The sequence below is a fragment of the Parastagonospora nodorum genome, assembly GCF_000146915.1.
Source record: "Parastagonospora nodorum SN15 chromosome Unknown scaffold_12, whole genome shotgun sequence".
NCBI lineage: Eukaryota > Fungi > Ascomycota > Dothideomycetes > Pleosporales > Phaeosphaeriaceae > Parastagonospora > Parastagonospora nodorum.
In genome coordinates, this window is record NW_001884560.1 from 701815 (window position 1) to 719432 (window position 17618).

The following is a 17618-nucleotide window of genomic DNA, read 5'->3' on the forward strand; positions in this document are numbered from 1 at the left end:
CAGATAGGATAGCGGCGAAATTCGAATCAGATTCTTTGATACATTCTGTCTGTCTTCGCCGACCACCTGTCTCAGACTTGACTTTTGCTTCTGCTGATAGTAAGACATCGGAGGCCGCCGACAGACTCGGTCCGCTCCACGTGCCAGGCACTTTCCACTCTTAGCGAGACGCTAGCCGCGACGGGTCGAACGGCTTGGAGCATTGATAAAACGTGTACTGTGCCCCATGGTTGTTGGAGACTTGTTTGTGTTTTTGGGATTGCTTCTGTAAAAAATTGCTATAGGAAAGAAGGCTTCCGTAGATAATTGCTAAGTCTCCGCAGCGCTTGTCTAACGCTCATATCTAGACCCTATCTACCAGCAAGGCCGGATCACGTCTTCGCAGTGGCTAAGGAACTACATCGCATAATCACAAGAGAAGGAAACGATAGTGGTACAAGACCTCGTCCAACATGGCAGCTTCAGCCCCCATCCAGAAAACAATCTACCTCGGCACCTTCGTGCACAGCAAATCCCTGACCGAACTCGACATATACGAACATGCAGCCATCGGCGTCGACGAAAACGGCATCATCTCCTTCATAGAAAAAGACATCGCCAATGTCCAAGATATCAAGAGCCAGAAGCCCGAATGGAAAAATGCCAAAACCATCATACCCAAGTACAAGAACAGCTTCTTCTTCCCCGGCTTCATCGACACGCACACGCACGCCCCGCAACACCCAAACACAGGCCTATTCGGCAAGACGACATTGCTTGACTGGCTGCAGACGTACACTTTCCCCATGGAAGCCAGTTTCACGGACTTGGACCGGGCAAGGAAGATCTACTCAAACTTCGTCTCCCGCACGCTGTCCCACGGAACGACGACCGCCGCGTACTACGCCACCATCCACGTCCCCGCAACCAACCTGCTCGCGGACATTTGTCTGAAGCGCGGCCAGCGCGCGCTCGTCGGCCGCGTATGCATGGACAGCGACCTAAGCCCCTCGTACTACCGCGACGCCAGCGTCGAGAGCAGCGTGGCAGATAGTTCCGCATGTATCTCGTACATCCGCTCCATCGACTCAGCAGGCGAGATAGTGCGGCCGATCCTAACCCCGCGCTTCGCACCCTCCTGCACGTCCGAGTGTCTGCGTGCGATTGCAGACGTGGCGCGCGAGACGGCGAGTTTCGTGCAAACCCACATCTCCGAGAACGTAGGCGAGATCGCGCTGGTGAAGGAGATGTTCCCCCAGAGCACGAGTTACACGGACGTGTACGATACGCATGGATTGCTTACGCCGAAGACGATCCTCGCGCACGCGGTGCATTTGTCGGAGGAAGAGCGCAGGACGATTCGAAGCAGGGGGAGTACGATTAGTCATTGTCCCGCGAGTAATACGGCGATTACGTCCGGGCTGTGTCCTGTTCGTGAGCTGCTTGATGAAGGGCATACGCTCGGTCTCGGGACAGATGTGTCTGGAGGGTTTTCCCCCTCCATCTTGGAAAATGTAAGGCAGGCGATTTGGGTCTCGCGCCACTTGTCGCTGCAAACCTCGCAGGAATCGGACAAGTTGGCCACCGAGGAAGCGCTGTATCTAGCCACGCGCGGCGGCGCGAAAGTCGTTGGGTTGGAAGATAAGGTCGGAGGGTTTGAGGTGGGCATGGAGTGGGATGCGCAGATGGTTGTGCTTGGGGAGGTGCAGGAGGGAGAGGTGGTAGAGGGTCAGGTTGATGTTTTCGGGTGGGAAAAGACTGGAGACAAGATAGAGAAGTGGGTGTACTCAGGGGATGATAGGAATACTGTGGCAGTTTGGGTGAGGGGGAGATTGGTGCATACGACGTCAAGATATGGGGGTGCTGATGTGTGAGGATGTGGATGGATACAGAAGGGCTATAGACAGAGGATGGCTAGAATTGGGATCTTAGAATTGATATTGCTTGCTTCACTCTGAGGGGCATTGGGGGAGCACACTCGATTGCAGGAATGATAAGTGAATGTAGAAAAGGGTATATTCATTCTAGTCGTATCATATCATCGCAGTAAATATCATCTACCTCCCATCCAAATCCGAATCGACCCTCGGATCAAGCTTATTCCCCACGTTACTCGCATGCGGTCCCGCATTCGTACTTCCAACGCCCCCCACACCCCCAGCCCCGGCGCCCTGAATCCCCACACTGCTCGCGGGATTCGCGCGATGATTCATATCACTATCTACCCTCGGATCTAGCTTATTCGCAAAGTTGCTGGTATGGTGTCCAGCATTTCCCGGTCCAGCCACACTACCAGGGTTGGCGCGATGGTCCATATCACTATCAAATCTCGGATCCACCTTGTTGCCAACATTAGTCGAGTGCGGGCCAACATTCGTTGAACTAGTCGCCGTGCCGCGGTGGTCCATATCTGAATCGAAGCGGGGATCGAGCTTATTGCCCGCGTTGGTGGAGTGCGGGCCGTAGTTCGATGATGAAGATGTGGTGTTTTGGTACTCGGCTGCTGCGCCGGAGGGAGCGTTGTGGCCTACGCCGTGCGCGGGCTGTGTTCCCAGGGCTGTGATTGTACAGTTAGCTATATTCTGACATATATGGAGGGCTTAGAGCTTACCGTGGCCACGATATCCGCGGTCCCATTCATCGACGCCTTTCTGGGCGATCTCTTGGTTTTTAGTTGCGGAGGCCTTGTCGCCAGCTGCTTGGTCGACGGCGGCGTTGATGTTTCCGCGGATGGCTTCGCCAGTGCCGTGGATCATACCGACGCCCTTACGGATTGAATCTCCGAGTCCACCTGTCATTGTGATGTGTGTTGTGGTGTTGTGGGTGTAGAGATTGTGGAATACGAATAAATTGTTGAAGGTGAGGTCGTTTGAGATATGATGGAGAAATGTAGGAGAGGATTGGGCACAGTATATAAGTGACGTTATCTGTTTATATGTGGCGCTATGTCAAGTTGCTCACATGCCTGCGCAAATCATGAAATTGGAAAGAGCAGCACAGCATACATATGATGTCACCGTGGCATAGGAGCTCTATAGGGCTGAGCTAGGCTCGATTCGTCATACACCCTTTCGGCGACGAGATATGCCGTTGGCTGTCGAAGAACAAGTCATGGCATTTCATGGCTATGTCGTCACCTTCTGGGCCTTTCCAAGGTCTGGCGCATGACAGGTGATCAGGCCCTTAGGTCAAAAAGTACCTTTGCAGATTAGTTTGATTTTTTACATGTAGAAACCAAGTAGCAGGCCTCACGATGTGGATATTGTTTATTTTAGGCATATTCTTCATTTCAGAATTAAATGTTCCTTTGTAGGCATACATTCTTATCATCCTCGTTACACAGAGTTCATATTCTGACACTCGCGCCTGTGCATTAATGCGTCACCTCCTCTATCGTACTACTCCGCAAACGCCATGCCCCGCTAACGTTGCATTTCGACTTGTACATCTACAACTTTCCAGCGGCAAGGAAGTCCTCAAGACCGACCTTGACCCTCTGGGACATGGTCTTCTCTCCCTCACGTACCCAGACACGGGGGTCGTAGTACTTCTTGTTGGGCTTGTCGTCGCCCTCGGGGTTACCGACCTGGGTCTGGAGGTAGTCCTTCTTGTTCTGGACAAAGTCACGGACACCGCTGAGGTAAGCCCACTGCATGTCGGTGTCGAGGTTGACCTTGACCACACCGTATGAGATGGCCTCGCGGAAGTCGTCGACGCTGGATCCGGAACCGCCGTGGAAAACAAGGTGGACAGGCTTGGACTCCTTGAGACCCTCCTTCTCCTGAACGTACTTCTGGTGCTTCTGGAGCAGCTCGGGGCGGAGCTTGACGTTTCCAGGCTTGTAGACACCGTGCACGTTACCGAAGCCGGCAGCAATGCCTGAAATATTTGTTAGCATGCTTCAAAGAGAGCCTCTTTCATTGAACTCACTGAAGTATGGCGAAACTGCAGAGAGAGCCTTGTAGATGTCGTAGATGTCTTCGGGCTGGGTGTAAAGGGAGTTGTTGTCAACCTCCTCGTTGTTGACACCATCCTCCTCACCACCAGTGATACCGATCTCCATCTCCAACCACTGCTCTGCAAATTGTTAGCATTCTGTGCTGATAAGGTGTTTTCAGGGATACGAACTCATAGGAGCAGCACGCTCGAGGTACTTCTTGGTGGTGGCAATGTCTTGATGATGGTCAGCATGAGCAGAAGAATAGATGATGTTGTTACTCACTCCAGTCCTTCTCCTCCTCACTGAGGTCGATCATGTGGGAAGACTGTTATTCAGACGTTAGCAAAAGCGCTTCAAGACGAGTTTGTAATTCTTCTAGTGCGACTTACGAAGAGGGGCTCGCCGTGCTCCTTGAAGTAGGCCTCGTCGGCATCCATCATGCCGTCCAACCATGGCAGCAATTTCCTGATATTGTCAATCAATGCTCTCACCCTGATGAGATTGTTGCAACTCACTTGGCGCAGTGGTCGGTGTGCAGAACGACGGGAACGCCGTAGATGGGCGCAATTGAGCGGATGTAGTGAGCAGCTGCAACAGCGCCAGCGACGGACGCCTCCTGGTTCTTGTTGTCGACGCCCTTTCCGGCGAAGTAGGCGGCGCCTCCCTGGGAAGTCTGGAGGATGATGGGCGACTTGGCATCGCGAGCGGCCTCGAGAGTCGCAACGACGGTGGAGGAAGATGTGACGTTCACAGCGGGGATGGCGTAGCCTGGAGACGAATGTTAAGATTGTACTTGACATAGTACTTGATGTGTTTCTTACCCTGCTTCTTTGCGTCGTTGAAGAGAGCGAGGACATCATCGCCAACGATGACCTGATGTTCATTAGCCCGAGCTGAAGAGCTGTTGTTTGGTTTGACATACACCTGACTTGCGGGAGAGAACGTCCTTGGCACCCATGATGATCTGTTGATGATGTGTGTTTGGTAGAAGTTGAGTGGTTTCTGCGATTTGTACAGTCAATTGATGTGGAATGGCAGGTTTATGAAGAGACAGTGAGGTTGTAGAGTTTTGCGACGCATTCGTTGAGAGGTAATGTCAAGCTATTTAGTGGGGTGACCCCGCTGTTTCCGTACGTGCTGTGACGCAGCAGCATCCACTCACGCAAAGCGCATGCTCAGCTTTGCTTCTTACCGATATCGGATAAGCCGCATCAAGCTCATGCAAAGAAAATAAGTCTTACTTACATGTTGCTCGGTATCAATTGCCTCACTTGTTTGCTTCTGTTGGGAGGACAGCGTGGGTTATGAAGCGTGAAGATATGATGTAAAAGCGCCGAAGCATTCACGGCCGCGCTCTGAAGTCATTGCGGGCCCGCGCTCGGCAAGCGGATACCATGAGACGTCTTTTTCTTGAAGCAGACCTGTCTGTCCGAGTCTCGCCGCAGATCGTGACCAGCTTGTGCCTCCGTTTACCGAGCTTCCAAACGCCATGTGTAGGACAGGGCCCAGCCAATCACATCATGTGATCATGTGAAGATGCACTCCGAACGCGTGACTGTAGCGCCTTTCTCCCGAAGCTTATGAAGATGCTATGCTGGATTCGTGATTCTATGGCTTTGTTACACGGATATGTATACAGGGGCTCTTTCCGAGGTTCTAGATTCCTTAACATGAGCTCGTGACTATGTCCGCAACCTCCAGGCTCCGAGTTATGCCTCGGATGCCTTCTCTCTGACCCGAATGTTTCTCACAAGGGGCTCCGCTGCGCCCGGTAATTGTATCTCCATCTTGAACACGCCGAGCTGCTTCACGCGCGAGGCATCACCCTCCTCGTGGCCCGAGACGAAGGTTATATCGTTCTCGTTGAGTATCACTCGAGCTGCTTCGTCGTTGTGCGCCAGAGCTCCTCGTATGGTTTGGACGACGTCTGCAGTCGAGACTGAGCCGTAGATGGCATCGGCGTGTGCCTTTGGTTTGCTCGCCATGGCGGCTGCAGTCAGAACATCAGCTGCGCCTGACGCGCCGGGTCGCTGTCTCGTTTCCCTGTCCTGCTCGATGCGCTGGCGGAAGAAGTCGATGGTGGGTGGGACAAAGGTGTTGATGAGTTCCATGGATCGCTCGGGCTGGTCTTGTCAGTCTTCGTCATGTAGAAGGGTGGATCAGCACGCACACTCAGGACGTCAATCTCAATTGGCCGCACATAGCGCTGATGTGCCACCACCTCCTCGTCCTCTTCTGCCTCCTCCAGATTTTCCCGCACGCCGTATGAGAAGTCTCTTGCGAATTCGAGGTCCTGTTTTTTTAATTGCTTGAGCTGTACGGCGGTCACATAGTTTGCGACGCGGGCTGGGAACTCATCGATTGCGCATCAAGGAAGGGTTCAGCGGTCACTTATGAGCCTGGGCAAAGTCAATTGATAGCCCAAGAAATGATTGAATGAAGACGAACCCGCGCGTCCATATCTTGGCACGTCCTTCAGCAGCTTAACAACAATGTTCCGCTCCTCCTCCTTTGCCTTCTTCGAAATGCTGCGTGCTTGCTGCGACCCCCAACCGCCCAGGTTTTGCTGCGCAACCCGCCGTAAGCATGACGTGCACTGTGGCAGCAGCGATGACCTGCTGACGGATGCCATTGAAAAGGATGGCTCGGCGCTCGGCTCCAACGTCTCGCTGCAGCAAAGAGGCTCGTGGTTCAGAGTCTACCCGCAAATATGGCGATGGTTGCGAATCCCTGCGCGGCGGCGGACGTGAAACAGCAAATCGCCGGGCCACGCTTGGCGCCTCGCCGTTGGCTCTGCGGCATATCCTGGCGCCCGCTACAGCTTCATACCCAAGCAAAACGCAGATGACTGCCCAGCGGGATGCCTCGGAACCTGGGCGACGGTCTGACAATGGCGCCCTAGAAGCACTTGCTCCCCCGTGCTCTTTTCCCCTGTTGCTGCATCTGCATCTGCATCTGCACCAGCGTCTCTCGCCCCACGCCGGCAGTTCCGCCCTGCCACAACGGCCCCAAAGCATCGCACAACCCCCGTCCGCCCGTCCAATCCCGACGTAGCGGAAGTCTACAGCGCCGCAAAATGCCTGAGAAGCCCCTCACAATCGCAACCTATGCAGCGGGCGCCTCTCTTGCGGCCATCACTCTGGTCTACGTCTTTGGGCCGACATTCTTCATCGACGATGACGGCTCAAGCACGAAAAAGAAGAGCGTCGTCGGCCTCAGCAATGCCGCCAACGACTGCTTCATAAATTCGGTGCTGCAGGCGCTGGCAGGATTACCCGACTTGCGCATCTACCTCATACGGGAAACCCACAGGCGGAAGCTCGACGGGCCAGAAGTGTACGAGGTGGACCCTGGACGACTGAACACGGACAACTCGTCGGTGACGCCCGGAAAGCTGGAGGGCCTGCAGCAGGGCGTGCTGACCTATGGCCTGAAGGATGTCCTCGATGCGCTGAACGAGCGGCCCATCTACAAGAAGACCATCTCGCCGCAGCCCTTCATACGCTCGCTCGAGCGTGCATTCGGCACCCGCATCAGTCGCCAGCAGCAGGATGCGCAGGAATTTCTCCAGATCGTCACCGAGCGCCTATGCGACGAATACCACGCCGGAAGTAAGGCCAGGCGGCAGGCCCTGAAGCGCGGCATCAACGTCGCGAACGGCGACACAGCGTCCGAGCGAAGCAAAATCATCGAGCAGTTTGGCACCGCGCCCGCTGCAGCCTCGGACAGCAACACGATCGAGGAGGAGGAGGAAGATGACGACGAAGACGAGGATAAGCCGCCGGTTGACGAAGACGGCTTTCCCTTCGAAGGCAAAATCGAGTCGCAAATCGAGTGCGAGACATGTCACTTCAAGCCGAAGCCGTCAGTCTCCACATTCGTCACCCTCACCTTGAACGTCCCACAAGTCTCGTCGACGTCGCTGAACGCGTGCTTCGACGGTATGCTGAAGGTCGAATCCATTGACGACTTCAAGTGCGAGCGATGTCGCCTGGAACATGCCTTGCGGAGCAAGGACCACGAGCTGTCACAAGCTACAGACGTAGAGGTCAGAGAGCGCATACAGTCGGACATTGTAAAAATACGGCATGCCATGGAAACAGACCCAGAAAACCCACCAAAAGACGTCGAGCTCCCCGATTCCAAGCAATCGCCCAAGCGGAGAATATCGCGCCACATGTACATCTCCCAATTTCCCAAGGTCCTCGCCATCCACCTCTCGCGATCAGTCTATGCCATTGGTAGCGCATCAACGAAGAATCTGGCCAAGGTGTCATTCCCTGAAACCCTCCCACTAGGTGGCTTACTACATCGAAAGAACTACAAACTGCTCGGTGCGGTCACACACAAGGGCAGCCACAACAGCGGTCACTATGAGGCTTTTCGACGCCAAGTGCAGCCTCTACCCTTCTCGACACCAGTCTCGTTTGGTACAGAAGGCGCATACAGTCGGCAAGCAAGCCCATACCCGTCTGCACGACCTTCGGCAGCGCCCTCCGCAGTACAGAGTCCACGCATATCAAGCATTAACTTGCCCGGTACAAATGGGCGCGCATCTCCTGTCCCCTCCACCCCAGCTCTAGACTCGCCTTCAGTGAAGTCATTCTCCTCACAAGACTCCATGGCGACAACGTCAAGAGGCCCTGCGCCAACATCCGCACCACGCGAGCCGGATACGAATTCACTGAAACTTCCTCCCTCATCCTCTGATACTGAGAACTTGTCGCGGACGAAGAGCTTGCGATCACTTAAAGACAAGGCGTCAGAAAAGGCTGCGTCAATAGCTGAAGCCAACCCGCTGAAGCGCAAGTCCAAAAAGGCCAAGCAACAAATGGTGGGGTATCAGCGACGACAAGGTCAAGGAAAGCAAGACGAGTGACATTCTTGGTAGGCAGAAGGAGGTCTATCTTCTCTTCTACGAGTTAGACCGGTCGTAGGATCGGCTCTGGTATAGTCGCAGGAGTGTTACATTATTTTCATCACATAGCAAATAGCCTTAGATGCTGTATCGCATCAAGACTGTCTAATAGTATGTTGCAGACGGACGGACAGGCCTCGCTTCAGGGCGTTGAGCTGATAGAAGCCAAAGCACATGATTTATTAGCAATGATCTCATTGGCTCGAGCACCTGCCTCAGGCACGCACCCCACATCGTGATTGCCTCTTTTGACCACAGCTTAGTCTGCAATGCAACGTGCACATAGATATCGATGCTACACTTCTATCTAACTGGACTTTCCCCTCAATTGACCGGTCAACATTCAGCGCACAAGCAACCATCAAATACGAGCACGCATATGGTAAAGTTAAAATTGCTTTCAGCCAGCCATCAGGACAACCGGAGAAAGAGCTATATCTTGAACCAGACACAAGAAACTCAAATCTGATTGTAAACTTGCGTCATTTCTCAAGCCAACTATCACAACTCCATCATAACGATCTCTCGACATGACGAAAAATATAACTTCAAATGCTTCCACTGCACCATCCCAAACCATGTCAGACGACACAGCCTTCCTCCAAGCACCCCTAAATCAACATTTCGCCACTCCACCACGTATCCTGATCATCGGCGCAGGCAGCCGTGGCACCTCGTACGCCGAAGCCGCGCTCTCGTCTTCCAACGCCATCATAGCTTGCGTCTGCGAACCCAACGAGTACAAGCGCAACCTCTTCGGCTCGCGCTTCATCTGGTCCGACACCGGGGTTCCTCAGTTCGGCCAGTGCTTTCCTGACTGGCGAGATTGGGTCAAGTATGAGAAGGACAGACAGGAGAGCTTGAAGACTGGCAAAGGTCTGACTGGCGTTGGGGGCTTTGAGCCGATCATCATCGATGCGGTTTTCGTATGTGTGCTGGATGAGATGCATGAGGAGGTTGTATGTGGGATCGCGGGGCTGGGCATGAGTATCTGTGTGGAGAAGCCGTTGGGCACGAGAATGGAGAGTTGTGGGCGGATGTACAGGGCGTTGAAAGATGCGGAGAGGGAGAATGAGAATGAGACGGTGTTTGGGATTTGTCATGTGTTGAGGTATTCGCAGCATAATATGATGCTGAGACATTTGGTGCTGGAGAAGGAGGTTATTGGGGATGTGTTGAGTATGGAACATGTTGAGCCGGTGGGGTGGTGGCATTTCAGTCACTCTTATGTGAGGTAAGTTCATTTATCGAGGATGATCATGATGGCTCGAAGATACACAGGGCTGACTCAAGAGCAGAGGCAATTGGCGCAAAGAATCAACCACCGCGCCATCCCTTCTCACAAAGTCATGTCACGATATCGACTTCATAATGTGGATGCTCTGCAGCCAGCCTTCAAAGAGAGCTGATCAGTCCCCTCACCTACCATCCCACATCACTTCGACCGGCTCCAGGACGTTCTTTCGCCGAGCACGAAAGCCCAAAGAAGCAGCCAACGCCACAAACTGCCTCTCCTGCCCCCACGAATCAGACTGCATATACAGCGCTAAGAAAATCTACATCGACAAGCACCTCGCCCGCGGCAATGCAAACTGGCCCGTCAAAATCGTCAACCCGGAGATCGAAGATATATTCAAGGCGCGGGGCAAAGAAGCCGCAGAGTCGAAATTGCTTGAAGCACTCGCGGAAGACTACACCCCCTCCACGCCTGCGTGAGGAAGTACAAGCCCGCCCGTGGTTCGGTCGCTGCGTCTACGAATCCGACAACGATGTCGTCGACGATCAAACCGTGACGCTTACCTGGGCCGACGATCCACTTTCCAGTGACGGAATCGGCAGCAGAGGCGCCAAAACCGCGCTCTTCCATATGGTCGCCTTCACCGAAAAACAATGCGAGCGACGCGGCCGCATCTATGGCACGAAAGGCGAAATCTCATACGACAGCACGATTATCGACGTGCATACTTTCTCAGATGGCAAGACGGTCACGCACACCCCGCATCTAGCGGGCGGCGGACATGGTGGTGGGGACGACGGGTTAGTCAGGCAATTCTTGGGCGCGGTGAATGCGGTGCATAGAGAGGGCATGGGGGCGAGGCAGGCGCAGAGGGAGTATCTGGGGTGTGATTTGGAAGAGGCGGTGAGGAGTCATATGGTTGTTTTTGCGGCGGAGGAGGCGAGGAGAGAGGAGAGAGTAGTTCAGTGGGGAGAGTGGTGGGAGAGAGTGGGGAGGGAGTTGGGGATGGGGGAGGCTGTGTAGACCAAGGTCTTTTGGTCGGGTTGAGGGAGTTGGAAGAGGGGGTGGAGGTAGACAGATGACTTATTATGTGGAGTAAAGGTGCGTTATAGCTTCCAATTCTATGTTACTTGTATTCCGTTTCGCGTATAGTTACAATATGCTTAGGCAAACATCACATACTCGATCTCGTGGAGTCGTAGGCATCGTATCAGGAGTTATGGCTACAGATTTCACAAATGTCACACGCACATTGCTGACCTGTCCAAGACACGATAGTCAAGCATGTTCGGCTCCATATCGGGACCTATTGAACCAGATGGTCGTTGAAAATCACGCTACATTGACGAGTGACACACCCGGCCTCAAAATCGGTGTCCCAACAGCACAAGAAACCGGCATCTTCGCATACAAAGGTCCGATGAGTTGCGGCACCTGATTGCCGGGCGCGTACGGTCAAGCAAGGCATTGAGGCTCTTCAAACCGAAATGACGATGGCGGGTCTTGTGTAAGGGAGGCCTTGACATGCGTCCGATGCGGCTGACGGGCAAAGACTCTGGGCGCGTACGGCATGAGGAGGACAAAGGGGGCGAAAGGCATCTCCCGAAGCTCATGTCGCTGACCAGGTGGCCGGATGATATTCCACGGGCGCGTAGATCAGAGCATGACATGGAAGCTTCCGAAACCTCCATGTCCACGCTCAAGTGTTCGCGAGCGCTCCACGAGGCGATCAGATCAGTTTGGCAGCTAATTCCTCCCATCAAGCAATTAACGGCCTTTTCGCAGCCGGTTTGAGGTCGTTTTGGGCTATATTTGGGACATTGCAATCAAACCTAATACTTCCGGGTCGGGCGATATGGGCGCTTAACACATGGCATTGAGGCTCAGCCTCTTCCCCACGACGGCGTTTGCGGGTACGACGTTTGGTCTGTGTCGGCGCTTGGATTGGCAGGTAAGGATAGCCAATAGTGGGCCGCGACGGGGTGTTGGACGCGAGAGAACGACACCTGGCAAGCCGCAAACTGAGGTTCGGATAGCGAGTGCAGGTTATGCCGGCGGGAGTTGGGTGCGAAGAGGTGGGCGAGGCGAGAGACCCGGACAACGCATCGCCAGCGACGCGCTCTGCACGCGTCGTGTTGTGAGCGACATTTGAACGTGTTATAGTCGTGAAGTCGAAAGTCGTCGCCCTCTGTGACTCACTCGTCGTGCATGCTCGGATGCGGGAACATGCACGTCTACTCCGCCAAAACGAAACTTTGGAACGTCGTGGGCCAATCGAGCCCTCGCACCGCTTCGATGACTCTTAACAACGGCCGTCCGCCCCACTATAGGCGGGACGTCAGCACGGACGCTAGCCAGGCGCTAAACAACCTTCACCACGACAACTCATTCGCTCTGTCGTCAATGCCAACCTCAAACTGCCGCCCCAGGCCCTCTACACCGTCGACTGTGTACAGCAGAAGCGTTGCAATGCGGCGCCGACCATCCCGGTTTCATGCTACCCAACCGCCCCATCTGCAAGCGCCTCGCTGAAGCCATCCCGATCGGGACGCGTCGTGACGTCTATGGCCAGTGAGCATACGTGTAGCCACGAAGCCATGCTGCATCGAGCGCAAGAGGCTGCAAGAATAGCTCCAAGTCGTTTACCAGACATGTTCTGCCGAGCGGACCACGTACTCGCCCGCCAGCAGCGCTATGTTTCAGGCGCCTTGTGAGGCTCCATGTTGTAGAACGACTCTGCTGTGATACTACCGCCAGACCGCCAGAAGCCCGCAGGCCCAGCATCCCGGGCCTCGATGCATCGTGTTTCAGGTGTTTTAGCGCGCCATGAGCACTGGTCGTCAGTTCTCCCAGAGCATCGAGGATAAGAACGGCCACCGTGCCGCATTCACCAGTCCATCATCCAGCTTCCAGCATTTCAGTGAGCACTGCCCCACAGGTTGAGACGAGTTTCTTTCTTTCGTTCTGTTCGACTTGCATCTTGTCTTAGACACTTGGAGCTGGGCCTCCGTATAATCACTATTCCATAATCTTCTCGTCACTATACTCGTTCTCCACAGCGTAAGTCATTGGACATACCAAGCTGAATTGCGATGCATTCTCACACGTTCCAGTCTGGTAGCTCTATCCCGTTCATCATGTACAGCCGTCAAACAACCCCGCCTACCAACTCTTCCTACTACATGCCGGGCAGTGTTGGTTCAGATGTCACATACTACTCTCAGGGCTCGTCACCTGACCGCCACACTGTTCCCACACCGCCTCGGTCGCCCATCAGGCAACATGGCCCTCTTCTCTTGCCCAAGGTCCGCACGCAAGACCAGGTAGCAGAGCCTACCCAGGGCCCCATCAGACATCGCCGGACGACGTCTACCTCCAGTGCGAACTATGCTTACAGCCCATACTCGCGGCCGGCCTCGATGGTCCGCCGTGGCTCAAGTCCCTTTAATCACAACCTCCACAATGTCCACAGCAACATGACCTCCCCCGCCTCGGTCTCCTCATACGACTTCAGCCTCTCCACACTGAACTCGCCCATCGTCTTCACACCTCAAGAAGGTCGCCGAGCCTCGTCTTACATGGGCTCGCACTCTCGCTCCGCCTCGGCCAACCGCGCGCGTCATGCGCGCTCTGGCTCTGCCAGCAGTGTCGACGAGAACGTCATCAGCCGCTATGGCTTCCCCACCTACCGCAACCTCCCCAGCTACGTGACTGCTTCAGGCGCACCATCATCAAACCTCAGCCTCGTCACTTCGCTTCCCTCTACAATCTCCACGGTCCAGGAGATTCCCAGCTACACCGCGACTTGTACTCAAGACTTTGTTGTCCCAGAGTTCGAGCCCGCGCCAGCTGTCCAGTACCCTTCCTTCACAGATGTAAGCTTTGATAGCTTCCAGCCTGTCGCGCCAACTTCATCTCTGCTTGAGTATCTCTCCTCGTCCAACCCCACTCCTGCTTTGGTACGCCGTGTCACAAGCGCGCCACGAGGCATCAACAACCACTTCTGGTGGGACATTCGCAACCTCCGCAGCTGGGAGGACTTCAACATCTCCACCATCAAGTCCATCCCTTCCGTGCTTCCTCTTCTTGAGGTCCCTCTTTCTCCCTCATACCTCCCGCAGCCATGCCGCTCCAACATGCAGCCAGAGAACGAGTCCGCGCTCCAGGATATCTGCACAAACTACTACGCCAACAAGGTCAACGCCGCTCTCAAGGTCGCCCAGGGCAACACCCACATGGTCATGCGCGCCGTCAAGCCCGTTCCCGGCATGCGCACCCAGCCCGAGTTCGTCTCCAGCTACCCCTCAGACTACGAGAAGACCATCTTCGGCGAAGGCCGCAGCCGCGTCGTCGGCCTCGTCAAGTGCTACGACAACTGGAACACCGGCATGCGTAGCGAGTCGCCCCCCAAGCAAGTCCTCTACCTCCAGGGCCTCGCGCACCTCCACCGCGTCATGCGCGAGCACGGCTGCCGCTACGGCTTCATCATGACCGAGATCGAGCTGCTCTGCGTGCGCTGCGGCGGCCCGTCTGACGCCGCATCCATCGACCCCACCACCGTCAACGCGCAGACCGGCGTGCCCATCTTCGGGTACCTCGAGACCTCCGCGCCAATCAGCCTCGCTACCCAGGGCCCCCACCCAGAGACCGGCGACATCCAACTCACCGCCTCCCTCGCGCTCTGGTATCTCCACATGCTGGCCAAGGAGAACCCGTTCGAGGGCATGGGCACGTGGCGCATGGACGTCGGTGGTCCCGCGGCGCTGACGCGCCAGAATCATCTTGACAAAGATGCGTGGATTCCGAAGCCGCAGCTGGGCGAGAAGCGCGAGGCAAAGCGCGTGAGGGGCTGGGTATTTCCTGACGAGCCGCTGAGTAAGCGCGAGTGTGGGAAGGGGAAGAGGGGAAAGAGCGTTGGATAGGTTAATGGTGTCATGAGGGATGAGGAATGAGGGATGAGGAAAGCTGGCTGGTTCAGCGGTATACTTGCATAAGGCATTTCGCGGCGTTTTTTTTTTTTTTTTGGTTGGAAGCATTTACTAGGCGTTGATTGAACATGGCATTTCTGGGCGTTTGGGTCTGCAAGTCTGGCATATGGTATCCAGCAACCTTTTTATATACAAGTAAAGTTAGTAAGAATGACGACCAGTCATCCAATATTCGTTCTCGATGCTGCTTTTTGGTGATGGTGATGCGAATTATTACTTGCTGAGAGCTCTTGGGCGCCTGAGTTCGAGGTGGTGATGCTCATCATCATTGATCAACCTTCATCGAACCATCAACGACTGCGCCCGGCAAGAGTGAGTAAGACAGCAGTAGATCGGCCAAGATTTATACTTGCCAAACTCGCTTTGAGCTGTACGCATGCATGTGTATCTGCCGACTTTTTTTGTCACGACTTTTCTTTTGTGTAAGTAAACAGCAGCTCGCTGCTCACATCCATGGCGCAGAATGGGTTTTTTGGGACAGCCAACACAGCATGATGAGTTTCGCACGAGGATTTTAATTTTCGAAAGAGATGGTTGTGCAATGTAAAGATAGAGTCAAAAGAACTGGTCTTTTATATCGCAATGTGTACGCTGTGCTGCTCACATGCATGGTTTGAAGTTCGTTTTCTGGTCGCGACTTTCTTGATTGTGTGAGAAAGCAGCAGCTCGACTACTCAGATTTCTCAATTTGAACTTGGTTTTTGGACAGCCAGCACAATACATGGACCATTGCATGAGAGATTTTGGTTGTCGGGAGAGCAGAATGTTTTTTGGGTAGAGATGAGAGAAAAGAGAGCGGGCTTTATATCGCGTCTTGAGACAAACGCCTGCAAATTCACGAACATAGCATGTAGCGTTTGCGTCTCAGTGTTTTCATTGCATCTTGGACAAAAGATTCATGGCTCAGGTACGTATTCATTTACTAGTCCAGTTCGACTTCCAGGCATCATGGTGATGTGGGTTCGTTTTTATAAGGCTCAGAGCCATAGATATTCGTTGATTCTCGAGAAATTTGAATTACCGGAGATTTTGCAAGCACACATCGTAGGACGGTTGTTAACATAGACATGGATAGTCTTTTCCAGATTTTTGAAAGACAAAGAGCAAAGATCAAAGCCCGGACATATCAAGGCTCAAATATGGTTTTGGGAAACTTTGTCGCACTTTTTCATCACACTTAGATACCAGGATTTTGTTTTCACTGGATCAATGCGATGTATTAAAGAAATACCAGCATCGACGTGCGGAGCGTGTTTATATATCTCGAAGTGCTCGTGCGTCATGATCGCAAACGCAAGTGCCAGGATGAGACATGCGCAGTTCGTATTCTTGAAAAGCCTCTATGCTTAAAGATCTCGTGATTTTAGTTCCAAGCCACAGTCTTCTCAACGACATGCGTAGGCATTCTTCGAGTTTTGAATGTGGCAAAACAACCACATTCGTACGGAGTGAGTGGATTTTCGTATTGTCCAAACATATCACCAGCGCCAATTGGGGTTTTTTGCTCAATGGAAGCGTAAGAGATGTCTTTGGAATGGAGTGCAGAGTGCCACAGGCCATGGATGGAAGTATGTATGCTTTTGGAAAAGAACTGATTCGACATGTATGAAGCAAGCGATACCGTGTTTTTGTTTTGAGTATTCAGAACATGACGCAGAGATAGACTTCGAGCAAGACGGAGGAGGGGATTTATATCCACTAGAAGCAATTGCACGAGTCTCGTCAAATTCCATGTCGTGTTACTATCTGTCATGTTCATGTTGTGTTCATTCCATTTCATTTCATTTCTTTGAGAACTCTCATGCACACCAATCCAGTCGTCGCCCATCTACTGCTTCGCCCCCGTCTGATTACCTCCACTCACAGTCTGTCCACCCGCCTTCGTCGTATCCCCAACCATATTTCCCGCCGCTACGACACTCATTAGCCCGGATCCCCATGCTCACCCACACCCCAAACCCCACTCACCCTTAGTAGTATCCCCCAAACCCTGCGTGACACCGGTCACCGCATCGCCCAGACCCTTGCCCGCGCCAGCGACAACGTTGCCTGTGGTGTCGGTGATGCCAGAGACGCCTTTGCCGATGGTGTTTGTTGCTGCGCCGGCGACGTTACCTATGGTATGTTAGGAAGGTATGTGGGAGCGAGAGGAGAGGGAAAATGGACCGAGTCCGCTTGCTGCGGTGCCGAAGAAGCCTGGTTGTATATTAGATGAGTGTCTGATTGAGAGTGGTTTGGAGGGAAAAAGGCACCCTTCTGCTGTTGCTGCTGGTTGGTTTGATCTGACATTGCGATTGAGAATTGAGTGGATTTCGTTATGAGTGTGAGCCTGGTAATTATTGTAGTTGTTGGAGTGTAGTGTATGAAGGAACGTAAGTCAACAGTGTCCTACAAATAGTGTTGCCTTATGACGTAGTGGCTCCTGCTTGCCTCATTATCCCTGTCAGCCACCCCTCACCTGTGAGACACGCACAGCGCTGCTGCAGCATGCGAGATCCCGCCGATTGACGTTGGTATCACATCATTGACAGGGAACATGCAGCGGTATTGCTGGAG

At 53.7% G+C, this 17618-nt stretch overlaps 10 protein-coding genes across 10 annotated transcripts; 6 read left to right on the forward strand and 4 right to left on the reverse strand.

Annotated features, from left to right (window-relative positions):
* Nucleotides 1-452: 452 nt before the first annotated feature.
* SNOG_08224 (hypothetical protein) lies at nucleotides 453-1846 on the forward strand (the record flags this gene model as incomplete). The annotated part of the gene is made up of 3 exons (XM_001798494.1): nucleotides 453-1353; nucleotides 1456-1762; nucleotides 1795-1846. 3 exons carry the CDS (start codon nucleotides 453-455, stop codon nucleotides 1844-1846), a joined length of 1260 nt encoding a protein of 419 aa, XP_001798546.1.
* Nucleotides 1847-2036: 190 nt separating this feature from the next.
* Nucleotides 2037-2777, reverse strand: SNOG_08225 (hypothetical protein; the record flags this gene model as incomplete). The annotated part of the gene is made up of 2 exons (XM_001798495.1): nucleotides 2037-2536; nucleotides 2591-2777. 2 exons carry the CDS (start codon nucleotides 2775-2777, stop codon nucleotides 2037-2039), a joined length of 687 nt encoding a protein of 228 aa, XP_001798547.1.
* Nucleotides 2778-3234: 457 nt separating this feature from the next.
* On the reverse strand, nucleotides 3235-5194 carry SNOG_08226 (hypothetical protein). The gene is made up of 9 exons (XM_001798496.1): nucleotides 5165-5194; nucleotides 4842-4921; nucleotides 4741-4792; nucleotides 4435-4687; nucleotides 4309-4384; nucleotides 4202-4244; nucleotides 4108-4152; nucleotides 3910-4056; nucleotides 3235-3858 (listed from the first exon to the last, which is right to left on the reverse strand). The coding sequence occupies exons 2-9, from the start codon at nucleotides 4875-4877 to the stop codon at nucleotides 3428-3430; spliced, it is 1083 nt and encodes a 360-aa protein (XP_001798548.1). The 5' UTR covers nucleotides 4878-4921; nucleotides 5165-5194; the 3' UTR covers nucleotides 3235-3427.
* A 278-nt stretch (nucleotides 5195-5472) lies between these two features.
* Nucleotides 5473-6551, reverse strand: SNOG_08227 (hypothetical protein; the record flags this gene model as incomplete). The annotated part of the gene is made up of 3 exons (XM_001798497.1): nucleotides 5473-6042; nucleotides 6090-6265; nucleotides 6368-6551. 3 exons carry the CDS (start codon nucleotides 6549-6551, stop codon nucleotides 5629-5631), a joined length of 774 nt encoding a protein of 257 aa, XP_001798549.1. The 3' UTR covers nucleotides 5473-5628.
* Nucleotides 6552-6995: 444 nt separating this feature from the next.
* On the forward strand, nucleotides 6996-8629 carry SNOG_08228 (hypothetical protein; the record flags this gene model as incomplete). Its single annotated transcript, XM_001798498.1, has 2 exons — nucleotides 6996-8371; nucleotides 8503-8629. 2 exons carry the CDS (start codon nucleotides 6996-6998, stop codon nucleotides 8627-8629), a joined length of 1503 nt encoding a protein of 500 aa, XP_001798550.1.
* A 786-nt stretch (nucleotides 8630-9415) lies between these two features.
* On the forward strand, nucleotides 9416-10553 carry SNOG_08229 (hypothetical protein; the record flags this gene model as incomplete). The annotated part of the gene is made up of 2 exons (XM_001798499.1): nucleotides 9416-10071; nucleotides 10136-10553. The coding sequence occupies 2 exons, from the start codon at nucleotides 9416-9418 to the stop codon at nucleotides 10551-10553; spliced, it is 1074 nt and encodes a 357-aa protein (XP_001798551.1).
* A 609-nt stretch (nucleotides 10554-11162) lies between these two features.
* Nucleotides 11163-11512, forward strand: SNOG_08230 (hypothetical protein; the record flags this gene model as incomplete). The annotated part of the gene is made up of 2 exons (XM_001798500.1): nucleotides 11163-11175; nucleotides 11271-11512. The coding sequence occupies 2 exons, from the start codon at nucleotides 11163-11165 to the stop codon at nucleotides 11510-11512; spliced, it is 255 nt and encodes an 84-aa protein (XP_001798552.1).
* A 432-nt stretch (nucleotides 11513-11944) lies between these two features.
* Nucleotides 11945-12788, forward strand: SNOG_08231 (hypothetical protein; the record flags this gene model as incomplete). Its single annotated transcript, XM_001798501.1, has 2 exons — nucleotides 11945-12149; nucleotides 12433-12788. 2 exons carry the CDS (start codon nucleotides 11945-11947, stop codon nucleotides 12786-12788), a joined length of 561 nt encoding a protein of 186 aa, XP_001798553.1.
* A 423-nt stretch (nucleotides 12789-13211) lies between these two features.
* SNOG_08232 (hypothetical protein) lies at nucleotides 13212-14996 on the forward strand (the record flags this gene model as incomplete). The annotated part of the gene is made up of 1 exon (XM_001798502.1): nucleotides 13212-14996. One exon carries the CDS (start codon nucleotides 13212-13214, stop codon nucleotides 14994-14996), a length of 1785 nt encoding a protein of 594 aa, XP_001798554.1.
* A 1894-nt stretch (nucleotides 14997-16890) lies between these two features.
* Nucleotides 16891-17351, reverse strand: SNOG_08233 (hypothetical protein; the record flags this gene model as incomplete). Its single annotated transcript, XM_001798503.1, has 3 exons — nucleotides 16891-16973; nucleotides 17031-17177; nucleotides 17315-17351. 3 exons carry the CDS (start codon nucleotides 17349-17351, stop codon nucleotides 16891-16893), a joined length of 267 nt encoding a protein of 88 aa, XP_001798555.1.
* Between the last annotated feature and the right edge of the window lie 267 nt (nucleotides 17352-17618).

Bases quoted from the DNA above. Each gene is read 5' to 3' on its own strand.
- SNOG_08226 (XM_001798496.1), bottom strand. From the start codon at position 4,877: ATGGGTGCCAAGGACGTTCTCTCCCGCAAGTCAGGT. The intron at 4,688-4,740 runs GTAAGAAACACA...ATTCGTCTCCAG, and splicing joins CAACGACGCAAAGAAGCAGG to GCTACGCCATCCCCGCTGTG. The intron at 4,385-4,434 runs GTGAGTTGCAAC...TGACAATATCAG, and splicing joins CACACCGACCACTGCGCCAA to GAAATTGCTGCCATGGTTGG.